The sequence below is a fragment of the Macaca nemestrina genome, chromosome 10 (genome assembly GCF_043159975.1).
Source record: "Macaca nemestrina isolate mMacNem1 chromosome 10, mMacNem.hap1, whole genome shotgun sequence".
Lineage (NCBI taxonomy): Eukaryota > Metazoa > Chordata > Mammalia > Primates > Cercopithecidae > Macaca > Macaca nemestrina.
The window spans coordinates 13,596,236-13,621,254 of NC_092134.1; the positions used below are offsets into that span (position 1 = coordinate 13,596,236).

Here is a 25,019-nt window from a genome sequence, read left to right on the forward strand (position 1 = left end):
TTCAAGCTCTGGTGGAGCTTGGGTCAGATGGAAAAAACATGTGGTTTGGTTTGTTTTTCATCCCGTGAGTATTTACTGACCACTGACCTTATCATCCACGTCAGGTACGGTCAGACTTGGGGCATGGCTGTGGCTTACGGTGCCGGCCCACAACCAGATCATGGGTTGTGACAAAGCCTTCAGACCAACCATCCATTATCAACTGCATCTTCTGTGGGTGTGAGAGACAGGTTGCCTTGTTTTCAGGAGCATTTCTCTGTCTCTTTTCTGTGTCCAGTCCCTTTTCTGGATCCCATGTCTTTTTTCTTGACTTACTCCCTTCTTTTTGGGAGGCACATTCGCCCATGACTTTCTGAGAAAAGATGTATGCCAGACAATTTATTTGAGACCTTAAATGTCTGGAAAAGTCTTTATTCTTCTCTCTCCCTTGAATGATTATTTAGATGGGTCTAGAAGTGAAGTTGTGAATAATTTTCTTTTAGGATTTTTGAAGTCATCTTTTCACTATTGTTTAGCCTTCAGCATTCCTGATAACAATTCTGAAGCCATTATTAATCCATATGAGCTTGTTAATGGGTGAGTGGATGGCATCCTCTCTCTGGAGGACTCCTAAAGATTTTTTCTTTTGGACTGGTCACATCCTTGGAGAGAAATTCTCCAATTTCTGTCCAGGAAACCAAGTTGGGGAAGGAGCTTCCTTGTTCAACATTGCAGCTTTCCATGAATCTCGTTTTCAGCTTGGCACCTAAACTCTTATCTCAGCTGTGCCTGGTGTCTATAGTCATTCTGTTTAATCTTACCACAGAGAAAATCTCTAATCTTCTGAGATGGTGAGGAAGTGGGGGCCTGGCTGTGTGGGGTGGTAGGCGATCTCTGGCAGTTCCACGACTTCATAAACAGACTTTCAAAGATTTTCCCTACCCTTTATTCCTAACATCAGAGGCAGTGTCTTCAGCTAGTACCTCCAATTTCTGAGCTTTCCTAGAGCTTTGCAGAGAAAAATGACTTTCTTCTTGTTGGCTACTATTTGTACAGGATTTAGATTTCAGTGTCACCTACTACGCAAAATTAGTTGATGTCCAACCAGCTATTTTCCATCGTCTAAGATTTTGTCACCACACTCATTTCTTCTTCTGTTTTCCTAATTTGTCCTTGAGTGTTTATATCATTTTAAATTCATTTACTACCATTTTTTTTAAATTCTGGGCACATATAGGTATATACGTTTATGGGGTACAAGAGATGTTTTGATACAGGCATGCAATGTGAAATAAGCACATCATGGAGAATGGGGTATCCATCCCTCAAGCATTTATCCTTTATGTTACAGACAATGTAATTACACCCTTTAAGTTATTTAGAAATGCATAATTTATTATTGACTGTAGTCACCCTATTGTGCTACCAAATAGCACTTACTATCATTTTAAGTGGTCTTAGAAGGGGTGGGAGCAAAACAGGTATGTTCAATATTTCATGATTAATCAAAAGTCCTCTTTGCTTATTTGTATGTGTTTCAGTTTGGCATTAATATTTACTTTATGCTGCAACAAATTTTTATTCCAGTGACATGTCTACTATTGGTCACTGTTTTTATTCTTATCAAATTTTCTAGTCTCAATAAAAACAGAAAAACTGGAAAAGGTAATGGCTTGTATCTCTAGAATAGACATATCTTCCATCATCATCACCATCATCAAATCAATACTTATTGAATTCTAGCTGTGTTCTAAGCAGTGACCTGAAAACTTTTAACTTTTATTATCTAATCTCCACAATTGCATTTGGGTAAATACTATCACAACCCCCATTTTACAAGGTGGAAAAACCAAGCTTCAGAAAGATCGAGGCACTTGCATAAAATCATAAGCACATCAAAGAAAAGGATTTGAACCTTAATGGTTGGTCTCTAGACAGGTTCTCTAGACAGGGATGTGTGTAAGACATCTCAGGCAATGGTGTGCTTGGGAATCTCGACTAGGGGTTGCACCATTCCCCATGAAGGCATTTAGAAATGTGGGAGCATCTGTGGTGGTCTCAATGATTTGGGGGTGCTACTGGCATTTGGTGGAAAGACTCAAAGTACTACTGTCCTGCCATGCTATGAATTGTTCCCCAATGAAGAATGGGCAAATCCCCACACACCTATTGATAGGTGTGAGAGAGAAGTGCTAATGAAAAGCTTATAAGCCACCCGGTTAAAAGTCATTGGTTATTTTGTATCCATGATTAGAGTGACCAATTGGTTCAGTTTTGCAAATGATTCATCATGATGTCATCAAGAATTGGGGGCTGGCACAAACTCGTCTTCTGAGTAAGGTAGCAAATTCCAGCGACAAAACCAATAGACAGTGAACTAACCCTAAATTTGCCAACACTCTTGCAGCTTGCTTAGAGCCCCACTTCTTTGAGATCCAGGAGGGCAGAGACCTTTCTGATCTTATTTGCCACTTGATAGAGACAAAGGAATAGCTGGAATAGAGCCTGGCACCTAATAGATGCTCAATAAGTACGTGCTGAATAACAAATAAATATTCTTTCTCCAGGGTCGAGGGCCACATTAGGAAATTATGGGGTTCTTTTACAGGGAATAAACAGATAGCCAGGGATGGGTGGGATCATGATGAATGAGGCCTGAAAGCCAGCTTGTGCTCCTCACCAAGCTATGTGCCCTGGTGGAGGGTTGTGTCTGCATGGAGAAAATGTGCCATATTCAAATTCACGCAAAGATGCAATATGAGCTACCAGGAACCCAGTCTAGGGAGAAATTCTTGAGATATGCGTCTCTCACATTGAGGTTAAGTATGCTTTCAACAAATAGACTTTCAATACATAGAGGAAGCAACACTTCTCTGTCCCTGACAATGCTTGACCTGTCAACACTCAATACAACAAGACATGTTGGACTAGAGTTCATCTGCGGTGTGCCACCTCCTAACCCCCAGGACCCCAGGACTCCCCTGGAGCTACATGGGGTGGTAGAAAGAACACAGAAATCTACAACTTGAAGAACACTCTTCTTGAATGTGTATTTTTCCAAAGTAGTTTTCTTTGCCAGCACCTACTCTAATTTGGTGATTTTATAGAAAGCTTCTCAGGCTTGGTTTAATAAATATTTAAGTATTGATTATTTTGAGATCGTTGGCTCTTTTTTACCATTCTGGAAACTAATTATTTTGAGCCTTGCCAATATGTTCCACACATCCATGTTTATATAAATTTGCATCATCCTACAGTGCTTCTTCACTGGGATGGTCTTGGTATTGCGAATGTGTCCATTCTTCACTGGGAGACAGCCCCTAGCATGGCAGACATTAGTACTTTGGCTCTTTCCACCAAATGCCAGTAACACCCCAAATCATTGAGAGCACCACAAATCATAAATTACAGAGAAGTGAGAGTTGAAAATAGCCAGGACTAGACATCACAAGAGACCCTAGGGGAAGCAAACGCCTGGCAGAATTGGTCTCCCACATTCCTACTGCACATCCTTCCTCTTCCTCTTTGTCCTTTGTCCTTTGGAGTCCTTGTGATGAAACTGATCAAGCCCAGAGCTGCACTACATCAATGGGAAAACACTTCCAGTACCTTAGAGAAAGTGCAACAGGAAGGGTGTAGGACACACCGTTTAGAATTTCTGTTTGTTTTCGTATGTAACACGATATCTCCAAGTTCCAAATCTATACATCCGTCTGACAATTATTGCATGTACCAAGCATAGTGCTAACAGCTAGAATGCTTTGTTTTGTTTCGTCCTTACAACAGTTTTGCTCATCTTAAAACAGCTTTCACATTCCCATTTTATAGATGAAGAAACCAAGGGTTTAAAAAGGTATAAAACCTGGCCGGGCACAGTGGCTCACCCACGTAATCCCAGCACTCTGGGAGGCCGAGGCCGGCGGATCACTTGAGGTCAGGAGTTTGAGATCAGCCTGGGCAACATGGTGAAACCCCGTCTCTACTAAAAATACAAAAATTAGTCGGGCGTGGTGGCCTGCGTCTGTAATCCCAGTTAGTTGGGGTGGCCGGGGTGGGAGGATCGCTTGAACCCAGGAGGTGGAGGTTGCAGTGAGCCAAGATTATGCCACTGCACTCACTCCAGCCTGGGTGACAGAGCGAGACTCCGTCTCAAATAAATAAATAAATAAATAAATAAATAAATAAATAAAGATACAAACTTGTCCATAGTAAACTGTCTCCAGGGTCTGTTCTGGCAACAGAATAGTCTCTTATAAAACTGAAAAAGGCTTGGGGGAGGGAATGGGGAAGAGGGGATTAGAAAAGGAAGTTTCAATTCAAAGCATGTGCAAACCTCTTCTCCCAGGGCATACCAAGCAGCATCATTAATATCTGACCTGTCACTACCAGCTGGAGTGCCAGCTCATTTCAGACCAATGAGGGAAAAAGGCTTTGTACGCAGTTTCCTAAGTGGCACTGGGAAAGGGGTGAATTGGCTGCTTCATTAATAAACCAGGATAGAATGTGGGCACCAGTGCCAGCCAGACAGTCTGCTGCTGCCTGGAGAATTTGGCTGCAGCATCATTTCCAAACTCTCGGCAAAAAGAGTCAAGACCGGATATATGGGGATAGGAAGGAAGGGAGGAAATTGGCTGGTTGGTCTGAAGGAAGCGGATGCGACGGCTGCCGGGCCTCCAGGATAGGAAAAAAAGATTAATGATTCATCCACACCATTCATTCATGCATGCATTCATGTCATAATACTTATTAAGCATCTACCACGTGCCAGATTTTCTTCCAGATGCTGAAGATACAGGAACCGACAAATATTCCTGACCTCATAGAGCTTATATTCTAATGAGAGGGACAGACTGTAAACATACAAATAATTAAAATGCTATATCAGATGGAGAGAAGTAATTTGGTCAAAAGGCAGCAGAGAGGAAAGAACAGAGCTTGCGGGGGGTGGGTGGGTGGGGGTCCTGATTTTAAACAGCAATCACAGAAGGCCTCATGAAGTGACATTTGAGTAAAGATTTTGTGAAGATACCATGCTGGGCCCTGTTCTAAGCACTTAACAATTATTATGTCATGAATGCTCCCAACAACCCCAAGAAACATGGCTGTGATTATTCCGGTTTTACAAAGAGACTGAGGTTCAGAGATGCAGTGACTTCAGAGATCACATAGCTAGAAAGTGGGAGAACTGGGATTTGAATACAGGCTTGACTGAACTTCAGCGGCTGCGCGCGCTTTCATGTCGGCGCAGACGCCGTCCACAAACTGGTTTGGGAAAGGGCAATTTACGGCTGCAAGTGACCTTGCAGGAGCCTTGCAGGTGAGCACGAAGCGAATGTGGTGCCACCACCCGTGGGCAAGTGTGGGCGGACTTGACGGGGGACGGGTGGTTCGCAATTTTCACCGCGCTGAATCAGGGCTCTGCGTCTGTGGCCGGGGAGTTCAGTGGCCCAGCTGCAGGCGAGGTGGGCCGGTGGGGGAGGGGGCGCAACTGCAAGGGTTGTCCCGGGACAGTGCCGGTCCGAACCTCACCCCGCCGCCACCCCCGGGCCAGCTGCTGCAGTCAATAAGGCGAGGACCTAGCAGGCGCTCGTCGCCTTCCCGGTGGGGTTCGCTCGGGTGTTCCTACTAGGGTTGAAGAGGGCTAGGGAGCTGAGCTCCGGAAGGGCGGACGGGAGGCCCCAGCGGCCACTCCTAGAGAGGAGGGCAGCTCGGGAGGCCTGCGCGGAGAGGGCGGGCGGAGCCGCATGTTGCGTGGAATTCCCCAGTTCATTCCCGGGAGAGCTCTGGGCGCACGACAGAGCGGTGGAGGGGCTCCTGGGAGCCCTGGGGGACACCAAGAGAGGCGAGGTTAGGGCCAGTGCGCAACAAACAGGGAGGAACTACGACGCACTGGGTAGAAAGAGTAAGAGAGGCGCGCCCATTTTGCTGGTGAGGGGGGCACACGGGGAGCCCAAGAAAGACCTAAAGAGGTAGCGGGTGTAAGGCAGCCTGGGGGGCGTTAAAAAGCGGGTGCCGGAGGGAGGCAAGGAGAGGAGGCTAGGTGTGGGAAGAAGCGAGAGGACACTGTTGCCTGGACAGAGCGTGCCGTGCCAAAGAGCAGAAACGGGGGGTCAAGGAGAGGGCATCAGGAATCGCCTGGGGACCCCCCGGAGAGTGGCGGAAGCGGTGCCGTTGGGCGCAGCAAAGAGAGAAGGGAGCACAGGCTGAGATAGAGACAGTCCCGGCCGCTGGAGCGCAGGAGCCCCCGGCGCCGCAGGGAAAGGAACGTAGAGCCTGCGCGCTCTGGGAATGCACTAACTGCCGCCCACTAGGGTGGCGCGCATTGGGGCTCTAGAAAAGAGGGTTGAGAAGCCCCGGGCAAGTGCCTAAGAAGGTCAGAAGAGTCAGCAAAGTCCACGGAAGAACTTCCCCGGGTTGGAGACGAAACGCACCCCGGGAGCTGGAAAGAAGAGGAAAGCTAGCCTGGGGGAAGCTTCATCAGGGCTCCGAGCACCACGAGGAGTGCAGAGGAGGTGCTGATGATTGCGGGGAGAGCTCTGAGAGCCTGAGAAAGGTGAGGAGGATGTGCGAGGACAAAGAACTCCTAGCGCGGGCGGGGCCGTGAGGAAGGGAGCCGCAGAGAGCGCGCGGAATCCCCTGCAGGGGCTCGAAGCCGCCCGGGTCTCTCCTTCCCGGCTGCCTCTGGCCCTGATTCACTCACCATGATGGAAAAGACCAAAGCCACGATGTTGATGGGGTACGCAGGGCAAAAACACGAGACGATGGTGAGCCACAGGTAGTTCTTGGGCGTGGGCACGTCCTCCTCGGTCTTGTCATCTTCAGTGTTGGCCTCGGGACTGCTGTCCAAAGCCCTCTTGAAGTCCGGGCTGGGGGCGTACTGAGACATGGGGGAGGCCGGCGGTGCCGGGAGGGCGGAGGAGCTCACGGTCTGTGTGGTCTGGGGCTCTGGCCGCCGGCTCGAGGCGAGGCTCTGAAAAGCCAGCGGCTCGGGGCTCAAGGGAGACGTGACCTCACCCCTTCTGCGTCCTCTGCCAGCACCCGCCCGGGCTCAGGGACCCGGGCCAAGAGCCTCCCCACAAGGAGGAAGGGAGGGAAAGGAGTGAGGGGAGGCGGGGAGGACAGAGAGAGCGTCAGCCTGAGAAACGGGACAGGCAGTCGAAGGCATCCTACTGCCTGAAGGACACACCCAGAGACCGTCGGAGGGACGCACAAACTCATACTGAAAAGTCTGGAATAAAAGGAGGCTCAGAGAAGGAGGACGCAAAGGCCCATTAAGTTCCAAATTGGCCAGCCCGCGGGCTGAAGATGACCTGCTCATTTTTAAAAGCCACTTAATTCTAATACATTTAGATGGGATAGGACCAACCCTATCCAGTTGGCAACAGACTCACTACTTCCTCTTGACTTCAACGTTTTACCTTAACTGTCTGGTGCCTTGGCATTTGATTTGTCTCCTGTGCCTCAGACCTTGAACATTGAGTCCCAGGAATTTCTCCTCCCCCAGCGCCCTGCCCCAGATGGGGTGGGAACCAGGTGCCCAGCTTTGGCCTCAAAGTTTTCCACATTCTACTTGGGGCTCAAGAGACTAGAATCCAGTATAGTCAGTCAGTGGGCACTGCCCTGTCCATGCCCGTCCAGGTGCCCATTCTTTCCATTTTTCCACCTGCAGGACCCCTGGGGAGAAATGCAGGTAGATCAGGCTAGCCTAGGCAACCTAGATGGATAAGTGAGTGGGTTGGGGAGAAGAACAAGGTATCCACTTTGGGGACTAGAGCGAGAAAAGCAATTGTATGGGTGTCTAAGCTATTCATGAGAGGGCGTGTGGACCAGAACTGAGGCTCGAATCCAGACAGAACTGGGAAATTGTCACTTCAGGAAAGCCTCTTGGTCTTGCTAAGCCCCTATTTCTCCATCTGAAAAGGCGGAAATAATAATAGTCCCTGCCTCATAAAGGCGTAGTGACTCTTCCATGAGATGGTACATTATCCAGGTAAATACATGTGCTCAATAAGTATTAGCTATTATTAGCATGCTATTTCTCCTTATATTCTGAAACATAATAGTGCATTATACAGTATCCTAAACCTGATATCCCTTGCAAATATTTCACCAAAAAATCCAGGTATTCTGAGCTGCAGGACCACAAAGAAATGAAAATAATTTGATCATGCAGTGTCAAAAGCAATTGCTCGCATCATCATACTCGAAACTATTAATCATCTTCTTGGCTTTCTCAGAACATAAGCTGATTGCCTGGGAGATTCTCACTTATCTCATGAGCCATGCTTATTTTGTTACCTGCCTCCCTCATTGGACTGCACACTCCCCGAGAGAAACGGTCATCTGGCTCATCTTTGTGTCAGCATCTGGCACAGTTCCTGGTACAAGGGATGTGCTTAGTATAGCTTGCTGGGTGAACACACAAAGATGAAATAGTACATTCTCCACCATGCCTTCTTTTTCATTTTGATGGATTAATGGAATGGGAATAACTAAAAGATTAGATTCATCTACTGAATTCTCAACCAAGTCTTTGCATTGGCTGTTCCCTCTTCCTCAACTGCTTTTCCCTGGCTGTCACATGGCTCCTCCTCCTTCTTTCTTTTTTTTTTCACTTTGAGACAGAGTCTCACTCTGTCACCCAGGCTGGAGTGCAGTGGTGTGATCTTGGCTCACTGCAACCTCCACCTCCTGGGTTCAAGCAGTTCTCTGCCTCAGCCTCCCGAGTAGCTGGGATTTCAGGTGTCCACCACCACGCCCAGCTAATTTTTGCATTTTTAGTAGAGGTTTCACCATCGTGGCCAAGCTGGTCTTGAACTCCTGACCTCGTGATCCACCCGCCTTGGCCTCCTAATGTTCTGGGAGGTTCCTCCTTCTTATTCCTCAGGTGACAGCTTAAGTCACTTCCTCAAAGAGAGATCTTCCTTGTAGATTTATCTAGTGTAGGTCTCCATCCTTATTTTATACTTGCCAGCTTGTTATTTTTTTGTGTATGTGTAGTGTGTGTCACAATTGTAATTTATTTCTTTACTTGTTCACTGTCTGTTCTTTCTCTAGACTATAACCTGTCCAACCTGTTCAGAACTATATTTCCAGCACTTAAGAATTGTCCTGGTGCATAGTAGGAATGCAAGAAATGTTTCTTAAATGAATTGACCAAAATTACCTGGATGTATTGAAAAAAATGATTTTCAGGTCTTGATCAAGACCTACTTGGATTAGAATTTTCCAGGTAGCACCCCAGAAATCTGTACTTTTTTTTTGAGACGGAGTCTTGCTCTGTCACCCAGACTGGAGTGCAGTGGTGCGATCTCAGCTTACTGCAAACTCTGTCTCCCGGGTTCACGTCATTCTCCTGCCTTAGCCTCCCAAGTAGCTGGGACTACAGGTGCCCACCACCATGCCAAGCCAATTTTTTGTATTTTTAGTAGAGATGGGGTTTCACCGTGTTAGCCAGGATGGTCTCAATCTCCTGAACTCGTGATCTGCCTGCCTCGGCCTCCCAAAGTGCTGGGATTACTGGCGTGAGCCACCGCCCCCAGCCAGAAATCTGTACTTTTAATGCTTGAGAAAACTGTATTTTTAGAATACTCCCTGGTGATTCTGATGCAACTGAGCAATTTCTCAGATCCCAGTCTGTCTCTAATTCTTAGGACGCAGTCCTGGCTCTTTAGCTTGGAGATCCTCTCAGGTGTCCCAAACTCAGTGTGTCAAAGAGGAACTCATTTTCTTCCCCAAGAACCTGCTTCTCAAGGCTTGGTCCTTGGTGAATGAACCCTGCCCACTTTTCCAATCTCTTCTGCCAAGTATCTCCTTTCTTATTTGCTTATTTATTTACTGTTTATTTTTTAGAAACAGAGTCTTGCTCTGTCGCCCAGGCTGGAGTGCAGTTATGCAATCATAGTTCACTGCAGCCTCGAACTCCTGGCCTCAAGCGATCCTCCCACCTCAGCCTCCCAAAGTGCCGGGATTTATAGGTATGCACCACCATGCCCAGAATTCTCTCCTTTCTTACTGCACTTCAGTTACATAGACATTGTCCCCCGTTTCTCCAACATACCTAACCTTTTCCCACCCCAAAATCTTCTCTGTACCTCCTGTTCCTTCCTCCTGGAATGCTTCCTCTCCTCTCTAACTATTGGTTCCTTCTCATCTTCCAGGACCCACTAACTCACATGTTACCGCCTGACAGAGGCCTTCCGTGACCATTATATCTAAAGTGGAACCCATCCTCTTATTCTCCATCCCATTACGTTGTTTATTTCCTATGTCAGACACGGTCGTTTTTATTTATTTGTCTTCTTATTTACTGTCTTTCCCACTAGAAAGGAAGCTCCACAAGGGCAGAGATTTTTTTTTCCGTTTTGTTTGCTGTGTTATCCCAAACACCCAGGACCATGCCTGGCCCTTAGTAGGTGCTCAACAGATAATTCATTGAATGAATAAATTGTGAATTTAGTCATCCAAGTTAGGTACTTGGCAGCATTCTTCTCTTTCCTTCAGCCTCTCCATGAACTATTCATCAAAATATTGATTCCTTCTCAAAGGTGACTCTTCATTCCATGTCTTCTTTTTCCCATCCTCCTGGCCTTCCAATTCTGGCTCTTATTCACAATGAAAAAGTGCTCTCCGAACCACATTTGTGATCTGAGCCTAATTTATTTTTACAATATTTTTATTTTTATTTCTCCCCCTTCTTTTCACAGATGTCGATGAGGCTAGTTAATTTCGTTGGTGCCAGTAGCCCAAGGTTTGGGTACCAAATGAAATTTTGCTTTTCAAAGTTTTGAACTATATTGTTCACTGTAACCCACTAGCGTTATCTAGGGAAAGCCAAAAGAAGGGATCATTGACTCATTGTAGACTGTTTCTTCTGCCAGGAAAACAACTGTTTAACATGAGCCGAGCGCTCTAGAATCGCCAAACATTGACCGAGCACCACTGTTGCCCTAAGCACGTTCTCTGTGTGTATCATCTCATTTAATTCTTACAGCAGATTTTCTGAGGGAGGTGATGAGGTTTTCTCTTTCCCAAATGAGGAAACCTAGGAACAGATAGGTAAGGGGACTTGTGTAAATTCTTCTAGCTAAGAGGAGGTGCCAGAATTTGAACTCGGTCTGAAGCGTTTGTTCAGCTGGTAGGTCCAGGCCAGAAAGTTAAATGGATATCTCTGAAGTTTATTGGAGTTACTATGCTCTGCTCAGGGAAGATGGATTAATAGCTTGTTGACTGGTCTAAGATGTAGCAGTGAAATTGCCATCACTTGAAACTTTTCAAATTAAATTGAAAAGAAAGTGCCTGCACCAGAAAGTGTAATGTATATGGCGCTGATTCTTGAGGGATGCATTAGATCACTCAGTGGGGGTTTCCAGCTCTAATTTCCTGAGCTTCACTAATTTTCTCTTGAGAGGTCAGTTTATTGTTCTTGGATGAATCCTACTGGCTGATTGCTTAATAATGTGGCAATACCTACCCTCTTTAAAATGAGACAGAGGAGAAAGCAACTTTCTAATAGCCAGCCTAGGAGAGGGAAAAGGCTTACTGTAGTTTTCTGGATTCTAGTGTATCAACTTGCCTTTTTGATCTTTGAAACAAGTTTCTTTCCAAATGTAAAAGAAATATGTATTCATTTTAGAAAATTGAGAAAATGAATAAAAATGTAAACAGAAAGAGGTATCATCCACGTAACCAAACAGAAGGGACTGTTGCCTTCTGGTCCTCTTTCTACATGTATATATTGTTTTCCACTAAAATGGAATTATATACAGTTTTGTTTCCTCTTTTGCTCACTCAGTGTTACATGATAATTAACATCCTTTGCAGATGTTTTCATAGTCTGAGTAATTTCTCATTGATTAAATGAATTATTATTTATGTCACCATGCCCTGATCATTAAGTATTGAAATTAATTTTAGTGTTTATTCAGTTATTTTTAAAATTGCTGTGATGAATCTCTTTTGTATCCGAATGTCTGCATTCGTGGTCTTTTCTTTGTGAATTGTGATCTTACAGGGTAGATAACAGTCTTTGAAAGAGCAGAGAAAAAATTCAGATTGGCTGGTTGAGAAGTTGTATCATAAGATATGTACGAAGGTAAAATTAAAATTTAGGCCAAGGAAACAACTATAGATTCAATGGACTACAGACATGAGATGCTTCATAACAGATGAAATGAGATTAATTCAAAGAACAACTTCCCAATGCCAAATGGATCCCCAAATCTGTAACATTCAATGGCAATAGATTGGTGTTGAATCTATGATTGTGTGCTGGAAATCTATGCTTTTTGATCTTAGCTATGTCTAGGATTCCAAAATAAAAGTGGGCTGGGGGTGGAGGGGTTGGGCGGGGGGGGGGGAGAGAGAGAGAGAGAGAGAGAGAGAGAGATTCTGCTGATCTGTGAGAATGTAAGAAAGAGTCCAGATCTTTAGGAAATGGTAAGAGGTCGAAAGCATTTGCTGCCAAATTTCGCATTAGTCTCAAGTGCCAGCCGTTAGTAGTCATAAAGTCATAAAGTAACTGCTGTGGTCTCAGGGGTTTGCTCCAAAGTAACAGTGTCTTTTTGGCTAATATTATTAGAAAACCATCCATTTACCTTTCCACTTTCCAGCAACTTTGGTCCTCTCACAAGGAAAAAAAAAGAAAAGAGGAGAGAAGTATAGGGGGAAACAGATTCGGTTTTCTCTCTCTCTCTCCTCTTTTTTTTTTTTTTTTTTTTTTTTTGAGTCAGAGTTGCCCAGGCTGTAGTGCAGTGGTGTGATCTCGGCTCACTGCAGCCTCCTCCTCCTGGATTCAAGTGATTCTCCTGCCTCAACCTTCTGAGTATCTGGGATTACAGGCACCTGCCACCATGCCTGGCTAATTTTTGTATTTTCAGTAGAGATGGGGTTCTACCACGTTGGCCAGACTGGTCTTGAACTCTTGACTTCAGGTGATCCACCTGCCTTGGCCTACCGAAGTATTGTGGTTACAGTCGTGAGCCACCACACCTGGTCTCATTAATTTCTTAAGCCATACCTTTTAATGAAACTACTTCTGGACGGAGGACCATATTAAATAAAACTCAGTCTTTCAGGCTTAAAATGCAATTCTTTCCCTATTTGTACCAGATACTAAGAAAGTGTCCACCTGTCACTCTTATTGCTGAATTGGTGATACAAAATGCTGTGTATTGGACCATACTCTGTAGCTCATGGATGAACTGCTCATAATAATTAGCAAGTATAGTATAATAATTAGCAAGTATAGCAGTGGTAATGGAAATCAGAGGGAAATCACCCATACTTTAATATACTAGCATTGACATTCCTCATACTTTCTTCTAGTCCTTGAATCCAGGAGTAATTTTCATATGCTTGCAATAAAAGCACACACACAATTTGGTATCTTGATTTTTTTAACTTAATGCTGTATACTACACTCTTTGCAAATTGTGATTCTCTTTTTGATTGCTTTAAAAATTGATGATAATCATTTTCGATTGCTTTAAAAATTGTATGATAATATAATTGTTTTGTTGGATACTTTGGGGGAATCTGTCATCTTTTGTATTAAAAATAAGAAAGCGTGGCTGGGTATGATGGCTCATGTCTGTAATCCCAGCACTTTGGGAGGCTGAGGTGGGAGGATTGCTTGAGCCCAGGAGTTTGCGACCAGCCTGAGCAACATGGCAAAACCCCGTTTCTACAGAAAATACTAACGAAATTAATTGGGCATGGTGGTGTCCTAGCCAGTCAGGAGGCTAAGGTGGGAGAATTGATTGTGCCCAGGAGGTTGAGGTTGCAGTGAGCCATGTTTGTGCCACTGCACTCCAGCCTGGGTGACAGAGTGAGACCCTGACACACACCAACACACACGCGTGCGGGCACACACATGCACACGCACACACACACACGCACACACACACAGAGCAGGAATTTTAGAGAGGCTTCTAAGCCCTATTTCCTTTCTCTCTTCCCTCCCCACCTACCCAGGGAAGTACTGTGGCCTCATCAGATGAAATGGAGACACTCAAAGCAAGTCTGTCTATGCTGGGAGGATGGGGTAGAGGTCTCACGAAGAAGAATTATTTTCAAAGACTCTGAACTCCAAAGGTCTTGAAGGACTGAAAGTTGGGGAGGGAATTGCAACCAGAGTGAAGGATGGTGGAGGCACTGGGAGTGGTGGATGAGCAGAGTTCGTCTGGAGAGGGTGCTAGGAAGACTGGGAGGGAGTAGACAAGAATTACACTTTGGTGTGGCCTAGAGAGGGAGAACAGAGTTACTGTTTGGAGCACACTATTTGGTGTGCTCCTAACTTAAGGAGAACAGATATTCTGGATTTTTCGTCAGCCTGTATCATACTTTATTAGTTACATGTTATTATTCATTAAAAAATATTTATTTGGGGCCGGGCGCATTGGCTCACGCCTGTAATCCCAGCACTTTGGGAGGCCGAGGCAGGCAGATCATGAGGTCAGGAGTTTGAGACCAGCCTGGCCAATATGGTCTCTACTAAAAACTACAAAAATTAGCCATGTGTGGTGGCACACGCCTGTAGTCCCAGCTCCTTGGGAGGCTGAGGCAGGAGAATTGCTGGAACCCAGGAGGCGGAGGTTGCAGTGAGCCAAGATTGCGCCATTGCACTCCAGCCTGGGTGACAGAGTAAAACTCCGTCTCAAAAAAAAAAAAAAAAAAAAAAAAAAAAAGGATAATGTGATAGTGACTTGGGATGCCCAGGCAAGGGATGCTAGACAAATTCTGTTTAACCCCAGGGCTATGCTCCACCTTTCTCTACCTTGCCCTCTGCCCCAGAAGACCATCATGAATGTTCTGCATCAAGGACCAACAAATGATGGCCTGCTGCCTGTTTTTGTAAATAAAGTTTTTATTGGAACACAGCCACACTCATTTATTTATGTATGGTCTATGCTACAATGGCAGAGTCGAATAGTTATGACAGAGACTACATGACTTGAAAAGCTGAAAATACTTACTAGAAAACATTTGTCAACCCCTATTCTACATCAACAAGCTTTCTTTCCTTCTAATGTCAGATGGGTTTGGCCAACATGGAGTCCTTGAGAATGGAGAAGAATGGAGGGAGGGTGCAGAGTGATGTCAGGGTGCATTCTTCCCTGGCCCCTTCCTTTCTGAGTTGCCTTGAGTTGGGTGAATCACTGGGTTGAAGGCCACATGTCCTCTAAGGGCAGCTGTCTTCACAGAGCTCTCCTTTTATATTCTGGAATGTTCCTGCCCTCTCCCCTTCAGGCCCAGCAGGGGTAACAGCCCCTCTCTTGCTCCTGGGGTGCTGCACTAGCCCTTATGGTTCCCCACACTTTTGTAAATAGTCCTTTAATGTGAATGTGCTGACTGAATCCTGCGGGGTGAAGGACTGACTGAGAATGCCTCCTTGGGGATGTAATGTTTGAGCAGAGATCTGGTGACTAAGGAGAAGCCAGACATTTGAAGAGCTGAGGAAATAGCATTCTAGGCAATGGGAATGGGATGTGCAAAGGCTCTGGGGTAGAAAAGAACTCAGAATGCTTAAGAAACAGAAAAAAGGCCATTTAGGGTAGGAGATAAGGTAGAAGAGGTAAGTACAACCGGGCCACGTAGGGCCTTTCCAGCACCAGTAAAGAGTCTAGATTTTATTCTAAGAACAGGAAACCGTGGAAATATTTTATTTTATTTTTATGTGTTTATGAAAATAAATTTATTTTAGAGTCTCACAGTGTTGCTCAGGCTGGTCTTGAACTCTTGGCTTCAAGCAATCCTCCCAAGTCAGCCTCCCAAGTAGCTGCGACTACAGGCATGTGCATTGCACCTGCCCTTGAAGCATTTTAAACCAGATTTGGATGTGAGCTGATTAATGTTCTTTTTTGCTAATCAGTTGCATTAATCAATTGCCAGATATAGAGAGTAATTAAAACTGACCTTGGGAAATTTATTGGAAGGAAGCTTTATTTCATCAGCTCCTAGAAGAGTTAGACTGCTAGGCACTGAGACAGGCAGGAATGAGACAGGGCAGATCTGGGGACCTCCCTATAAAAGTTCGTCTCTTCTCATCTGCCTCCCAATCACTAATCTGTGTCTATGGATCAAACTCCAAACTCTTGGGAGAGAGTATCTGGCTTAACTCAAGTCTAGTGTCCCTTGGATTCCAATCAATTGGTAGTCAGCATGGTGAAGTGAAGGGATCATCTATTCCTTGATTTGTTCACAAATGCTATGTGAATGCATGCCTTGTACTAGGTGCTGGGATGCGTATGATGATGAACTAAACAAACCTTGCTCATGCTCTTTGTGGAGCTTATATTCTAGGGGTAAGTACGTCCCTCCCTTGAAAAAAGAAAAGCAAACAAACATTGAGTTATTTCAAGATGTACAAACAAGTAATTTCAAAATGCTTCTCAAGGGCAGGGCTTTTATGTGGTCACAGTTGTATGTCCTAAGACTGAACAGTGCCTGGCACATAGTAGGTGTTCAACTAAGATTAGTGGACTGACAGCCTGAGACAGATGACAGTAGCAAGGTACTTAGGTAGAATGGTAAGGGAAGACCTCACTGAGATGTTAACATTGAAGCAGAGATCTGTAGCATGAAAAGAAGAAGGCATGTGAAAAGTAGGGATTTAAGCCAGTTAGGCAGGAGGAATAGAATGACCAGAGGCTTTGAAGTGAGAAAGTGCTTAATGACACATGAGACATGCACGTATATCGTAGGGAAAGTGGAATTGATGTGAACTAGACATATCCCCTCCAAAAAGATGTAATTCCATAGGCATTTCTGGAAGTGGCTATGGCATCCTTTAATTCAGAACCTCAAGTGGACTAACTGTAAAGCGAGTTGCCTTGTGAATGACTAAATTGCAGTAACCCTGAAAATGGGGCTTTCACAATGGATGTCAGTGCTTCAGAGTTGAAGAAAGTGGAATGTTTTTTCTTCCCACACTCACTGTTAGGTTTCTGAAATATTTCAGAGCAAAAGCACCTAATCTTGGGGTCATATGAAGTTGAGAAGCCCTTTTGGGCTGGATTGAAATCTCTGCTATCCTGTAGCCGCAGGGAAGAGCGTAGTCTTTCATCCTTTCCGGCTGGTTTTGCTCTTTGCTTCCCTGAAGCCTCTCCTTTCTACCCTCTCTCTTTGCCTCTAATTTCTTACACCATCTTCCACTGGTCAAAATGATGAAATGATGATGGGCACTTTCCATAAAGCATCAACTTTCCTCTCAGAGCTTGTGCCTTATACACCTGTCGTCTCGTCCTCTAAATACGACACCCAAATCTCTTTGCCCCCTAATTGCTCTGACATTATTCGTGTGTTGTCAAGGTTTACAACATGTAAATTTTGTTTTCTATGATATAGAGAATGTAATTCTTTGGGCTTTGTCTAAAGGTGGTATCACCAATGGATAGTTTCAATAGTGTTACCTAAGTATGATTTACTGCAGAATCAAGCGGCATGATTGAATTTATAGAGAAGGACCTGTAAGGACCTATTTCATTACAGTTGAGTCCTTCAGAGGAGAATATAATTAATAAAAATTAGGAGGAAGGATCCCTGGGAGGGCAGAAGTGTATTAGTCCATTTTCACGCTGCTGATAAAGACATACCTGAGACTGGCTGATTTGTAAAGAAAAACAGGTTTAATGGACTCACAGTTCCGTGTGGCTGGGGAGACCTCACAATCATGGTAGAAGGCGAAAGCCGCATCTTACATGGTGACATGCAAGAGAGAATGAGAGCCAAGTAAAAGGGGAAACCCCTTATAAAACCATCAGATTGCATGAGACTTACTACCACAAGAACATTATGGGGGAAACTGCCCCCATGATTCAGTGATCTCCCACCAGGTCCCTCCCACACACATGGGGATTATGGGAGCCACAATTCAAGATGAGATTTGGGTGGGGACACAGCCCAACCATACCAAGAGGATACAGCATATTGTAACCATATAGCTATTGTTATTTCTATTATATGCCATTCAATTTCATCAAGTTAATCTAGATTATTTGTAAATATATAATTTATCTATTTTGTTCTTAGAGTTCTCTAACGCTGTAATCAAATTTAGACCATTTGTTTTTCATGCCCACTGCATACGTGTTATCTTGAGACTTGATTTTATTGCACTCCTGTCTTAATTTCTATAGCTTTATTAAAAGCCTTGATATTTGATAGGACAAATCCAATCCCTTGCTTTCCTTCTTCGTATCCTCTTGGCTGTTCTTGGCCCTTTGTTCTTCTCTGTGAAATGCATTTTTTAAAATCTCAGCTGCAGAGGGCTAGTTAATGGTACTCCTCACTTCATTTTACATATTGTCATTGGTCTGTTCAAGGCTCTGGCCTTGTTTTGCTTGATTCTTTTTATCCCCTCCATACTCCAATCTTAGGCACCCGCTTAAATGTCTTTGTAGTGTATATCTGGTATATATCTGAATACATATGTATCACAATACATTATTTTATGTGTATATGTGCTTAAATGATACAAACCATATTTTGTAACAGAGACCACTGTTTCTAACCTTTTAAAAGCAATGTGATTTTCAGATGTATTTTTGCCGCTATATGTACATCTAGTTAATTCCTTTTAACAGTTGCATAGTATTTCAAAGCATGCATCTATTACAACTTACTGTTATATTTCTCCAGTAATGGATATCTAGCGGTCTTTAGCTCCCTACAACACAAACATTATTGCAATGCACATTCTTATATATGCCACATTAGAGTTCTGTGTTAAGAGTTTCTATAGAATATATATGTTCAGGGGCAGGGTTGCTAAGTCCTAGGGTATACACAGATTTTCTTTCACTAACTATTGCTGGATTGTTTTCTAGAATGACTGTACTTGTTTATATGCCCATCAGAGTGCATGGAGATTCCTGTTATTGGCTTACTTTCCAGCTTTTGCCAGTCTTATGGGAGTAAATCGGTATCTAATTGTTTTAATTTGCATTTCTTTGATTACTAGTGAGATTGAACATTTATTCATTTACTTTTCAGCCATTCAGATTTCCCTATATGTAAATTGTCAGTCAATATATTCTTCTGAATTTTTCTATTTCTATTGGGGTTTTCTTCTTCTCTTGTTGATTTTGTTTCTTTTATATTCTAGATGTTAATTTCTTGTTTTTTTTTTATTATTATACCTTAAGTTCTGGGTTACATGTGCAGAACATGCAGTTTTTTATATGTTGCAAATACCTTCTTTCAGGCTACCATTTATCTGTTAACTATGTGATATTTCTTTAAACAGGGAACCTTAATTTTGATGTACCACCAGTTTTCCACCTATGGTATAGGTTTTAAATTTTATTTAATAAGTCATTCTCCATTTAGAAGTCACAAAAATATTCTCTGACAATTGCTTTTATTAGATTTCTGGTTTCACATGTTATATTTACATCCTCAAGGAATTTGGAGCTCACCTTTGTAAAGGTGTGAGTCAGGGATCCACTTTCAGTTTTGTTCAAATAATGAGTTATTAGGTTGGAGTAAATGTAATTGCAGTTTTGCATTACTTTCAATGGCAAAAACCACAATTACTTTTGAACCAACCTAATAGTTTCCTCCAAACCATCCGTGATTATACATGGCTCTAGTAGCCACTTCCCACACCAGTACTGCATGGTTTTTTGTTGCTATGCATTTGTATGAGAGATTAATATCTGATAGGGTAAACGCTACTTTTTTTCTTCAGCTTTTAAGTTTAGGGGTACATGTGCAGGATGTGCAGGTTTGTTACATAGGTAAACATGTGCCACAGTGGTTTGCTGCACAGATCATCCCATGGCCTAGGTATTAAGCCCAGTGTGTATTAGCTATTCTTCCTGATGCTCTCCCTCTCCCCACCCCAAAACCCCCACCCTCCCATCCCCACCTCTAGGCCCCAGTGTGTGTTGTTCCCCATTACTTTTATTTAAAAAATTAACTTAGACAATTCATATTGTCTTTAAATAAGTTTCCTGAAGCACAAACATGTGTATTCCATGGATGGAAAAAAAATTGGAAAAGTTATTAAAGTCTTCCCAAATTTATCTGTATTTATTCAAGGCTTCTTCTGTGTATTTCAATAATGTTTTATAATTTTCTTCATAATTATAGTCATTATAGTTTTTCTTGCTGTTTAAGTGGGATCTATTTTTCGATTACATTTTCAAACTGGTAGTTCTTAGAATGTAGAAATTATACTGGTATTTGTATGTTGTTATTCTGGATACTCTTATTGGTTCTAACAGTTTGTCTATAGATTCTTTTACATTTTCTGTATAGCTAATCATATTGGTTGAAGAAGATTCTTTCCTATTCCTAAACATAATTTATTTTTCTTAATTATAATTTTTATAATGTTAAGCAAATATTATTTTCTTGTTACTGACTTTAATGGGGATGCTTCTAGAGTTTCACCAGTAAATCTATTTGTGATAGATTTTTAAAGAAAATGTTAATTTGCTTTTTAATTGAAGTTTTGTTATAATTTTAAAGTATAGCTTTATGTGGATATCATTCACATTTGACCAGAATAGACATAAGTAAACTTAGGTGATTCAGAATGAGGTCTTATAATTAGTTGTTTTGGATTTTTTTTTATCATATTAAGAAAGTTTCCATTAGCTTAAATTAATGTAAAAATTATTTATAACTGTTGGATTTTGTTGGTTGTCTTTTCTGCATGGGTTGAGATAATTATTCTTATATTTGGTAGTTTTTTTATCACGTCTATTTTCTGTTCCTCATTTTCTGGGTCTCTTATTAAATAAATTTGGAATCTTCTGGATTGTCCTTTGTGTCTCTTAGTGTTTATATTTTGCATGTCTTTTTCCCCTTAGGTTCTTGACAATTTTCCAGGCTGTGCACCAAATTAAAAATTTAGGTAGTATAATTTTTAATTTTTTAGAGCTCCTTCCTATTTTCTGATAATGTCTTTTCAGTAGAGCTTATAATTGTCAACACTAATTATTATTTTAAAATGAATATCTTGGCTGGGCGCGGTGGCTCATGCCTATAATCCCAGCACTTTGGGAGGCTGAGGCGGGCCGATCACGAGGTCAGGAGATGGAGACCATCCTGGCTAACACGGTGAAACCCCGTCTCTACTAAAAATACAAAAAAATTAGCCGGACGTGGTGGCGAGTACCTGTAGTCCCAGCTACCCGGGCGGCTGAGGCAGGAGAATGGCCTGAACCCAGGAGGGGGAGCCTACAGTGAGGCGAGATTGTGCCACTGCACTCCAGCCTGGGCGACAGAATGAGACTCCGTCTCAAAAAAAAAGAATATCTTCTTGGATCTCTGTGAAGACACTACTAACTATAATTTAAAAAAATTTCTTGGCTGGGTGTGGTGGCTGATGCCTGTAATCCCAGCACTTTGGGAGGGTGAGGTGAGATGATCACTTGATCCCAGGAGTTTAAGACCAGCTTGGGCAACATAGTGAGACTCCATCTCTACAAAAAAATTAAAAATTAGCCAGGCATGGTGGTGCAGCTGTAGTCCCAGCTACTTGGGAGGCTGAGATGGGAGGATCACTTGAGCCCAGGAGGTCGAGGCTATCGTGAGCCATGACTGAGCCACTGTACTCCAGCCTGGGCAGCAGGGTGAGACCCCGTCTCAAAGAAAAACAATATTTTTTTCTTTTATACCTTCTCTTTTTTTGGTTAAAGTTCAGTTGTGTTATTTGTTCATCTTAGTTCACAAATGTGAGGATCCTTGGTTGTCCATTCATATTCATAGTGGAATTCATTGATTAATACTAGCAGCTATTGTGGATTTTCTCCACATTGTATAATAGTGTTTCCAGTATGACTTCTCCTTTGAATGGGGGCCCATTATCTTGTAGAACCTTCACAGTCGCTACATTAGTTATCTATTGCTGCCTAACAAATTATTCCCAAACTTAGCAGCTTGAAACAACAAATATGTGTCATCTCACATGTAGGTAATATCTCATAGTTTCTGTGAGTCAGAAATCTGGGCACAGCTTAGATCGATATCTCTGACTCAGGATCTCTCACAAGGCTGGAGCTGCAGCCATTGCAAAGCTTGACTGGGTGGTGTGGGTGGCAGATCCATGTCCAAGCTTACTCGCATAGCTATGGTTGGCTTCATGTTCTTGGTGATTTTTTGGCTGGACTTTAATTCCTTGCTACGTGGGCCTCTATAAGGCTACTCACAGCATGACAACTTGTTTTTGCAGAACCAGAGCAGAGAGAAAGAGAGAGAGGGAGTGAAACAAAGGTGTGTGTGTGTGTGTGTGTGTGTGAGAGAGAGAGGCTTTTGCAACCTAATTTCAGAAGTGACATCCCATCATTATTGCTGTATTCTATTGGTTACAAGCAAATCACTAAGTCCAGCACACCCTCAAGGGGACTCAAGGGGAAGGGATTATGCAAGGGCATGAATGTCTGAAGGTGGGAATCACTGGGGCCATCTCAGAGGCTTTCCTATTACTAACTCCCAATGAGAAACTGTGGCTTACCAAGGTTAAATCACTTGCCTAATATCCAACAGCCAATGAATGGTGGAGTCTCAGACCCAAATGGATCTGTTCCAAAGTTTGCCGATTTAATCTCCATACAGTGATTTTCCAAAGGGTAGATGCATCCCACTGATGAAATGTAAGACGATTTAAGGTGGTACAGAAAGTCTCAAGTTGGTGCAAATATACCTTTAGCCTTCTAACCTTCATTAATCTCCATTTGATCAAGAGGGACTGGCCTGAAGCTCAAAGTCTTGGGAAGACAATGTTACCTAGCTGGAATTTAATAACATGGATGTCTTTTAATTGTGTTTACTTCCAGTTTTGTGAAGTAGAAGTGGCTTTAAACTGATGGCAGTGACACAAAATTTTCTCTTAAAATACAGTTTAAAAACACAAAATATATTAGTTAAAGTAAAACCTTAACTAGCAGAGATGGCACTCAGATACGGAAAACATAGTGAAGGTGATCTATAGATTACTCAAGTTTGCAAAAGACTACCTGAATTATAAGGCATCTATCCCGAAAAGAACCTTGTAGATAGTAATTCTTTTTGGCTCAATTTTATTTTTCCCCTTCATCTTATAAATGTGTAAAATGAAATCAAGAGAGGGTAAGTGACTTCCTTATGGGTACACAACCCTCATGATCACAGCCGAAGTTCCATGACTCCCTATTACTTCTATTATTTACCAGGTTGAAGCAATTTCTTTTTACTCTCCCTACTCCCAATCCACTACTTCCCATTCACTTTCCCTCCCACCTCACGATTTCCCATTCACTTTCCTCTAAATCAGGGTTTCTCCACCTCAAGACTGTTGACATTTGGGGGCAGGAGAATTATTTGTTGTGGGGGCCTGGCTTGCGCCTTGTAGGAGGTTGAGTAGCATTCCTGGCCTCTACCCACTTTATGCCAGTAGCACCCCCATCCTCAGTTGAGACAACCAAATATGTCTCCAGACATTGCCCAATGTCCCCGAAGGGGCAAAATCACCCTTGGTTGGGCATCACTGCTCTAAAGCAGCATTTTGTATTTCTGCAAGCTCTCAGGTGCCACTGGTCTGTGGACCACACTTTGCATAACTACTTTAAACTATACAACCTAACAAGGTAACTGTTCCTGCCTTCCCTCCTCACTCCCCCATTTTTTTTGGACACAGTGTATATTACAGTTGTAATGCAAAATAACACTCCAGTGCAATATTTGCTGTGAATTAAATTAGGTTTCCTATGCAGAAGACGGGGATTCTGGCATTAAACTTTCAGAAGCAAATGGTTCCCGAAGGGTAGTGACCACACATAATCTGGTTTTATTTCCTATACTTGGTAAATTAGAAACCAACTGGACAAATTAAAAGGAAATGCTTATCAAAAACAATCATTTTGTTATTTGTGTTATTTGGAAAAAAAAAATGACCCTAACCTACATATTTAGCAAGTGTGGTTTGGGAACAGTTTGAAGAATGAGCATGCTTGAAGTGAATGATTCCTAAATGTGTTGTGGCGATCACACAGAGGCTGGGATGAGCTCAGACTCTTGCTCGGCAGCAGAATTGACCATTTTTAATTGCTTAAGAGAGCTTCCTGGGAGCGCTGCACATTAGCCAGGGATGGGAGGCTGTTCCGTGTATAAGCAGGAAGGGTTGTAATGTCATCCTAAATGTCTTCAATTATACATGAAGGAGTGGGCTTTCTATCACAATCCAGCAAGAAAGCTCTTCTTGGGCTCCTAGGGAATTTTTGTGCATTAAGAATTAAAACTTTCTTGCATCTTTCTGGCCAAGGAAGGTTCGACATGCTTTTGCTAAGGGATGATTCTTTTTGTTGTTCTTTTGCTAAAGATTGAAAGTGGGTTTTTAAAAGTCAGAGCCACAGATTCCAATATTTAACCCATTTTCCCTCTCATTTCTCTTTCTATCATAGTCAACTGCCTCCTTCTCCAGCCTCCCTTTCACATCTCTGTTCTGTCTGTCTCTTTGATCTTTTTGCACAGTGAATCTGATGAGGGACAACACGTGTTTCTTCAGTTTTTTGACTCGCACTCTGAGGTGCTGGGTTGGTTGGTTTGTGTTCCTTACAAAAACCAAAACAAAACATAACAGTTTCAGGAAATAGGATATGAAATTGTTTATAGTTATAAGAATTTTCAGTCGTATGGCCTTGGATGACTTCTATTTCTTTTTAGGCAGCCCAAGTTTGAGAAGAGCAGAGTTCAGGCAACAAAGAAAGAAGTTTCCAATATTAAGGCTAAACTTGGAATGTGATGAATTCCTGGTCTCTGAAAGATTTTCTGAAGATGTTGTGTAGGCTAGGGAGGTTGGGTTACATGGGCCAGTGCTCTTCCTGGCTGCTCACCCAAGTCACCTGGGGGAGCTTTTCAAAAGGGGAAGATGTATTTTTAGCCTTGGGTTCTAATCCCAGGATCTTTGTTTATTAAAATCCTCCCTTGAGATTCAGATGGAGCCAACCTGGGTCTGGTCCCAAATGGCTTTTAGGAACAGTATCAGCAGAACTGTAAGGTAACTTAGAAAGGCCTGAGGACTCCCTGAGATCCTTCATGATTTTAGAAACCAA

At 43.0% G+C, this 25,019-nt stretch overlaps 2 protein-coding genes across 24 annotated transcripts in view; one reads left to right on the plus strand and one right to left on the minus strand.

Moving 5' to 3' along the window:
* LOC105494959 (transmembrane protein 233) overlaps positions 1–7,060 on the minus strand; it is a 46,481-nt gene extending 39,421 nt beyond the window's left edge. For 3 of the 4 annotated variants that reach the window (XM_071070990.1, XM_071070991.1, XM_071070989.1), the window contains exon 1: positions 6,680–7,060. In XM_071070990.1, the coding sequence (XP_070927091.1) occupies positions 6,680–6,865 (186 nt within the window). In that variant the 5' untranslated portion in view covers positions 6,866–7,060. The remainder of the gene's footprint in view (positions 1–6,679) is intronic. The other variant, XM_011764050.3, reaches the window with a different exon arrangement.
* Positions 1–25,019, plus strand: part of LOC105494914 (aspartate and glycine-rich protein-like) — a 266,293-nt gene that overhangs the window by 16,428 nt on the left and 224,846 nt on the right. For 6 of the 20 annotated variants that reach the window (XR_011608767.1, XR_011608770.1, XR_011608766.1 and 3 more), the window contains exon 1: positions 5,490–6,532. The exons of 1 other annotated variant lie outside the window; for it this stretch is intronic. The gene's annotated coding sequence lies outside the window, so the exon portion shown is untranslated. Of the gene's footprint in view, positions 1–5,043; positions 5,297–5,478; positions 6,533–9,831; positions 9,957–25,019 lie in introns of those variants that run through there. 13 more of the 20 variants (XM_071070986.1, XM_071070984.1, XM_071070985.1 and 10 more) reach the window with 13 other exon arrangements.